At 37.8% G+C, this 7,934-nt stretch overlaps 1 protein-coding gene across 2 annotated transcripts; it reads right to left on the bottom strand.

The window, feature by feature from the left end:
• LOC129301628 (N-glycosylase/DNA lyase OGG1) lies at nt 1–6,290 on the bottom strand. Of its 2 annotated transcripts, XR_008591055.1 has the most exons (6): nt 5,391–6,290; nt 4,066–4,276; nt 3,727–3,952; nt 3,453–3,609; nt 1,512–1,606; nt 1–1,320 (listed from the first exon to the last, which is right to left on the bottom strand). XR_008591055.1 is itself a non-coding variant. In XM_054940189.1 (4 exons), exons 1-4 carry the CDS (start codon nt 6,242–6,244, stop codon nt 3,605–3,607), a joined length of 1,296 nt encoding a protein of 431 aa, XP_054796164.1. In that variant the 5' UTR covers nt 6,245–6,290; the 3' UTR covers nt 3,309–3,604. The 2 variants fall into 2 exon arrangements, 1 of the variants encoding a protein (XP_054796164.1); XM_054940189.1 differs by lacking the exons at nt 1–1,320; nt 1,512–1,606 and having other exon boundaries at nt 3,309–3,609.
• Nucleotides 6,291–7,934: the final 1,644 nt, after the last annotated feature.

Here is a 7,934-nt window from a genome sequence, read left to right as displayed (position 1 = left end):
CTAAGTAGTATCACAGTTGTTTAAATTCACGGACTATGATACAAGTGACTGAAAACTCTATATAGTTTTTCTTTTTTTCTTGTTTTTCATGGCCACGTGAGTCGACTGTTCATCTGACATGCTGCGTCTATTATTATCGTATAGTGATTGAACTGAGTATTGCTTTCACTGTACACATGAAGTTTTGCTGTGCCTACGTTGGATAGTAGATTGCTGACAGTACAGCACCGAAGGTAGGCCTTTGCATGTAAGTTGCATCCGGACGGCCTCCAAAGAAACAGCGACCAAGTGTTTATGGGCCGATGATCTAACACAAGAAGCGGCCTTTTGCAAGTTGCAAGTGACGAGATGCGTGTCAGGCCGATTTGGAGGTTAGTGATATAGTATGGACCCAAAAACGAAAGGAATATCTTAACAGTACGTGCTCTAGATTTGGTTGAGATTCTGTCAATCAAAGTACTTATGTCCCCATGATTCTTGGTTTATATTCATGACATTGACAGATTACAATTCTCATTAGGATCTTGAAAAATCTCAGTACTTATTGTGCCTTTGAGTTTCTCTCTTCTTAGTTCTGAGGCCTTTTGCTCAGAAACTTGGATGTCCGAACAACCTCAACGTCATGAACTGTGCTGTAATGATGGGCACGCCTCAGAGCATTAATGCTCTCGTCACTGAATTTCTTACCAAGGCGATTCCTTTTATCATATTATAGCTAACATCTCCATTGATCAGAAGTCGTGCGTGACGGTTTCTAGGCCTCAAGGAGTTTCTTAAGTGGGAGGTTTTATAATTCTTCCTCCTACATGAAAGCCTTGGTCCCAAAGCATAGCATGAAAGGCTTTTGTCACTGTAATCTTGTTCACTCGTCCTGTAAAACCTTTCCCTTTCCGTGAATCTTCTTCTCCGTTTGAGGTTGCTTTGCTTCAAACAAAACAAAACAAAACAAAACAAAACAAAAAGGTGCAAGAATACTCCCAAAGGTGGAACCAAAAAGCGACGCATGCCCAAGTGGATCTGCAAATGATCTACCCAACGCATGCACATATGCCCAGTCTATGCGATTGGTAAATGAATAACACAACTGCCAGAAGGGAACAAAAAAAGCGACAGAAACAAGAACATGATGTGCTCATTTTCTGTCAATTTAAACAAATTTGGGGTCACATGGAAATAAAATAATATTATAGCAGTGTAAAGAGAAAAACAAAAACACTCACCAACGTAAAGCAGAACGAATACCAAGGCCAGCTTCAGCAAATTGGCAATGCAAAAATTTTCTATGTAACACAGGAGATTCCGTGTGAGTCCCAGACTGAACTGAAAAATATTCCAACAGCGTTATATCAGGAACTCGTAAAGAAGGATTGGTATATGAAAAAAATAAGTGAACAGAAACCAATCATAAAAAGACATTAAAACTTAAAAGCTAGTTTTACTGAAAAAATTCAGTGCTTGAGCTCAAATTTGTCCGTGATTGTGTAATGTGATAAAACAAAAGATGGCCTTACCTGCAAGACTTTCCAGAAGGGAAATCAGCTTGAGAGCTAAACAGTTTGCCGAAGCCCGAAGCAAAGGATTCATTAACGTTGCCTATCGATTCATACTGTAATTTCAAGTATCACAGAATTGTATAGTTCAATCACAGATTTGCAACCAGTTCATGTAACATCGATGAATTACAAGAGTAAGAATGTCAACCGCCAGATCATGGAGATTTCCTCATCCTTCTTTTTTCAATTTCTATCTGATATGGAATCATTTCCATGAACACGAAGACCCGTAACCCTATTGATAGAGAAAAAAGTGATGAACGCAAACTGTTCTGCCAATTGATTTTAGAAGACTGCCTTGATCGAAATTAGCCCCACATTAAAAGTGCGTACAACTATACAACTTAGATCAGAAATTTTATTGACCCCAGGCAATGCGATCTAACCAAAACTACGATATAAACTAGGATAGAGGGTTGAATAGGTTGACACAAATAAATCATGTGCAGGAAAATGGTACAAGTTACTTTACTTACAATGTAGAGAGAGATTAATTTTAAAAAACATCAATCAAGAACTGCAGAAAAAAATTTATATCAATCATAAATCACTTGTTATCAAAACTTAAATGAACACTTGTCGATTAATTTTTTATCAATAATTATTTATTTAAATTTTAATAACAATTTATTTTAAATTTACAACAATTCATTTGAGTTTTTTTTTCATTTGAATTTTGACAACAATTAATCTTTAATTGATATAAATTTTTTCCGAAGGTTCTTCATCGCTATTTTCCCTTATTTTTAAGGGTTTAATGTTGAAGAGTGGAGCTAACCAATTTCTTATCCAACTCGAAAGAAGATAAAGATAGAAGACAATGGTCATTGGTACTTGGTACTTCGTAGAGGAGTCCCTCTGTCCAGGCATTCAAATTCACATTCATATTAAGCAGATAGATAATAAATCATATTACAAGTAACTGGTTTTCTCATTGGTGATATAACAGCTTTGAAATTGGCCCCAAAAAAAAAAATTTCTTCCGACGTTGACCATCTTTCTTCTTGTCAATTTCTTTTTTTTTTTTTTAACTTAACATGCACAAATCTCCGAGTTCAGTACAACCAAAGATTCATCTGACTATATGTTGTACACTTCCAGGTAAACAATAACAGAATTACTAAATATCAACAGAAGCAAGTATGAGATCTGAACCTATATAATCTCCATTCTCCACTACATGCTTGTCAATCGTGTTCATGAATCATGACTCGTGACTCATGAGGCTGCACCACTACTCTCCCCACGCTAAATCCGTTCTTAATTGTGTGTATATTCTCAACACTCAAGATCTCACCCCCCGGCACCTGTTTCTTGGGATAGATTGAAAACATCAAATTGATTGAATACAACAAAAACAACAAACTTTGTTCTACTAGATGGGGTCAGATCAAATTGATTGAATAGTTGAATTCATTCCACATCTACTTTCCTTGTCAGAGGCACATAACCCAGGGATCCTTTCTCATATTATGAATATGGACGCCATACATGCTAAAGGAATAATGGCAACACCAGAACAAAAGGGTTCCTTTTAGTATATGCATGCTCGTCATCAAACAAATACAAATACAAAATTGAGTCCCGCCCTCCCCAACCCACCCCACCCCACCGCACCCCACAAAGAAATTTTGCGCTCCAGAGCTTGAAACTAACTAAACAAAACAAACAAATTAAGATATTACGCTTCATATATTCGCAGTAAAAACCCCTTTCCATTTGCCACTAAACGCTGAGAACCAAAAGACAGCGAGAGGAATCAAATTAACCTTTTGGTCTCCTTCATAATGAATAATAAAAAATGCAAATTACTGATTACAATAGATTTCAAAGAAGGTAAAAATGCAAGATACAGCACTGAAGGCCAGCCAAGGAATATTTAACAGTATAATAAACGACCTGCATTTAGCTGATCGGACACTGTTTGAACACATGGTACTCCACCCAGCAGAGTAACATCCTCATGTTCTATCTCGTACATTACTGGAGGTAGCTTGCCTTTCCTCAAGTCTCTTGCATTTATACCCAGAGAGCTGTACCGTCTGTAGATCTCACACTGGATAAGAAAAGGTAAATATTTATAAATAACTGCTGTCGCGGAAGCCAGATGGCTTAATGCTGAGTGCCTAATGTATGAGATCAAGAGCGGAAGACTGTAAGTTGTTTCTTTTACCAATTTCTATTTCACAGTCTTCCACTGTATGCTTGCTCTGTTCAACAGTACGTAATTGAGGAGGTAGGAGGACTTTTTGTGAAGGTAATTCAGCTATGAAGAGCACAGTTTGAGCCCATCCAGCATATTTACCATATTTGCTTACGAATGCCTCTGCAACACGACCGCTAAGCTTTGGAGTCAATCGGGAACCTGCAAGATCGGGTAAGAGGTATTTTGTTGCAATCTTACCCAAATTCCAATATAATACGAGCAAATTATTACACATCAATACACCTAAAAGAAAAATGAAAGATCAGAATTGATACAAGAGGGAAGCACAAAACAATAAGATCCTACCTGCCATACATGTGTGTCAACAGGAATGGCATGATGTTGATCAAGTGAAAAGAGGGCTATGCAAGCAGCCACCTTAGGACCCACTCCAGGTAATGAACAAAGGGCGTCTATAACTTCTTGAAGATCCAACATACGAAGAGATTTAAGCCATTCTTCCCCTCCATCAGGTTTTGCTTGCAAAGAATTTACTGTGCCAATTATATATTTGGCCCTGTGACATATATAATTAAAATGTTCATACCCTTAGTCACAAAGGTAATATGTCACAGTATTATGAATGCCTGAGGTAGGTACATGATATAGACTAACATGCAAAATTCAAATTAAGTGATCATCTAAAAGACAATACAGGCGTAACAATGATGCACACATGGGTTATAGTTTGGTCCACTCCACATATAAAGACAAGCATCGTCTGGATTCCCCCTTTCACTCTTTCCGTTTTGCTCTCTTGGACAGGGAATCGGCAGTCTTCAAGAAAATAAACAGCGCAAAAATGTAAGCATGGATACAATAGAACACTGACACATTCCAAAACGAAAACAGGAATATATTTTAAGAAAAAGAGTTCAGGTTGATATTGAGAAGGGAGATTTTGTTTTCATATGAAGAGTTCAGTTTATCAGGATGCTTCATATCACATGAAGATTCTATCAGCTTAACCAGCCATGGTCCATCTGATCAGATTTGAGATTTTAACATCCCAATTTCAATCCATAATCACTTGCAACCCAAGCATGACAAGTCTTGCAGCAGGCGTTAAATCATGAGTAACAACAAGGCCTTAGCTTCAAAGTAGTAAAGAGAAACTAGGTTCATTATTGCCGTTATCCAGCAGTCTTTTAGTAGCGTGACTGTAAAACTGCAAAGGGGTTGGCTTTAGCCCACATAACCGTGACTTATCCTTCCTATCAACAGTATATTTGTCAGAAATAATCGCATTTACAAATTTGTAAGGGTGAGGGAATCAGTACATATTGTACTTTTTTATTAGAGCAAAAAGAAAAATGCTTTTCTTTTCTTGAAAGATAAACTTCAAATGACCACGGAGCTTAAAAGAGGACATCCAGGTATTCTGGCATCTTAGACCTGGCGGCTCATTTGGCTCTCATATGAAATTGTTGGAGTTGATTTCTGAAGTCAATGTCTCACAATCCCAACGCATTGTAATCATAGGCACAATGGTAGATTAAGCTACATTAACCAGCACTCAGAAGATGTAAAAATGCACAATTCGAACTTCTATCAAAAAGTAGTAGCGAAAGGTCACATACATAAAAAGTATCAGAATTTAATCTAAATAACAGAACATTATGGCATCCAACCTGTAACCAAAACCGGCCTTTCTAAGTTCCTCCTCTGAAATCAACGACAGCTGCTCCATAGTGGGGAAAGTATGGAATTCAAAACCTCCAACTGTCCCCAAATAATTTCCCAAACATGAAATATAATCCACCATTTTGGTAATCCTTTGAATATTGTTATTAGAAGAACACAGAAACTGAATCAGACACTCAAGCGGGTCCTGTCTAAGCACTCGGGCACCCCCCAAATGGCACGCTAACTCCGCAAACCTGGCATCCGAAGCGGAAAACTCCTTCCATACGTCAGTGAGAGAAACACGGGCATTGAGAAAGTCAAGCAAAGCAGTCCTACCATCAATCTCAGAGTCCGTGCGGTGAAGGCAATAACAAACGTCGCCGTTTTCGACGTGCTTGAGAGATATGAGGTGAGATCCAACAACTCCAGTGTACTGCAAAGGTCCCGTCTTCTTCCATCGGAAGGTTTGGCCAGTGGGAAAAGTGAGAGGCAAGCAGAGCTCTTGCTGAGCAAGATTGAGCGGGACCCACCTCACAGGGTCGGATTTCGAAAACCCGTTGAGCGAATCGACGATGCGTTTTGGTTTTCTGGAGCGATAGCACGAGGACACGGATGTGGGCTTTGGGTGGCAGGTTTTGTGCAGTGTTTGTGGGGTTGGAGGCGTCGAAGGAAGTGGTGGCGATTTGGAGGATGGAGAGATTCTTGAGGATAAGGCGGACCTTGTTCTTTTCATGACCTGAACCAGGTTCAATGAGTGTATCGATGGACTGTGATCCACTTCAACGAACAACGTCAGGGTCGCCGCCGCTCTCCCGAAGGAGCCGTAGGCTGAAACAAGGGAGGGGTTGACACTTGACATCTCATGGTCGGGTCGGGTCACGGGTATTTCTTTGGCTTCTCTTTTGTTTTGTTTTTCGAAAACAAGCTTCACTTTTGTTTTTGTGGCTGCGTCCTGTATTTTTTTTAAAAATCTTTTATTAATCTAATTCACAATTATCATGAATTTTTTAAGAATCCTAGATTTGATGGGCAACTTGATTTAAAAATATTTTTTTATTTTTTAGAACAAAAAAATTGTTTGGTAATATATTTTTCAAAAAGTATTTTGAAAGATAAAAAAGTAAATATTGTTCTGGAAAATAAAAAAAAAATACATTTTAGATGTTTTGAGATTATCGTTTTGAGAATAAAAAAGAATGTAAAAAATATCTTTTTTATTATTTTTTTATTTTCAAAACATGTTTTACAAAATATCAATTCAATAAAACAAAAACAAATTCAAACAAGCCAAATTCTTTTCATGTTTATTTTGTGAGGTATTTATGGCTCATTTCGTATGCTTGAATTGAGAAGTGTGGAAGTGGAATTGATGATAAAATAAGATTTTCACTTGTTTGGTATGATGGAAGCTAATTATGTGCGAAGTTACCTCTAAAAAAATGGAATTAATTTCCATAATAAAATCTCAGATTTGCAATTCCTTGTTTCATCTCCATTTACATTTCTAACTCCTTGACCCTTTTACCCTATAATTTGGGACTCCGTAATCAACCTTGTTAGCTCCTGCTTCATCCCTTGCAATCGCTTATCGTCGAAACTAGGTGTTGTCATCCGACCTCCAACCTTTGATCTTCAACCTTTATCCTTTACTTATCTAGATCTCCACCCCCTCTCTCTTTCTCACAATCCTTAGCAGTATTTGCTTTACTTTTAACAAGGGGGAGAGAGCGAAGAACCAAAGAAGACAATGATGAGAGATGATAGCAATCTCCTCAACAATGATGACATGGCCTCTAAAACCACCTTATCCTTACAGACAGTGATAATAGGTTTGATGGCAACAATCTTGTTCTTCCAGATCTAGGTTCTTCAACGGGAAACCATTATCTTCTTAGCTTCACCTTTCGTGATTTCTGATTTCTAACTTCCAGATCTAGGTTCTTAGCTTAGTGACATGTTTATGATTTCTCTTCTCCTTTGTGATTTTTATGTGTTGGATGATTTCACATATAATATCCTAAAAATTAACCTCCTGTTAATCAGACTAATCAAGGTTAATTAAATAAAATTAGTGTAGTATGTGGTTAAAGAGGACTAGTAAGTGTTTTAGGTTGTGTTTTCAGTCTTAGTTTTGGATTTGGAGTCAAGTTAGGTCACCTGGACTTCAGGAGGGGAGAAAAAACAAGGAGGAGTGACTTTATGCCAAATGTCACAGTGTATATGCTGTGTGCCGCGACGCAATAAACCATCCAACAAGAAGAATACTCTTTGTGCCATATGCCATAGCACGTGTGACATACATCACGGTGCACAGACCAAATTTGACGGCAATAAGTTGCGATTCAAACATGAAAAAGAGAGAAAAAGATAAAATTTGAGAAAGAGAGACTTATAGTACTTAAGGGGCTCTACTAAGGCTTTGATATTCAAGACATTCAAAGTATTTTAGAGCTTTTTAAGATCAAAGGTAAGTTCCATAAACTCATCTCACACTTCCCTCTTCTCTTTTAAGAATTTTTTAGTTAGGGTTTGTAGTTGGGGAAGTGATT

Source organism: Prosopis cineraria, unplaced genomic scaffold (assembly GCF_029017545.1).
Source record: "Prosopis cineraria cultivar Desert tree isolate PC_DT_omini unplaced genomic scaffold, ASM2901754v1 PC2, whole genome shotgun sequence".
Taxonomy (NCBI): domain Eukaryota; kingdom Viridiplantae; phylum Streptophyta; class Magnoliopsida; order Fabales; family Fabaceae; genus Prosopis; species Prosopis cineraria.
The sequence above is the reverse complement of the archived record's forward strand: the minus strand, read 5'-3'. Positions and strand labels throughout refer to the sequence as shown.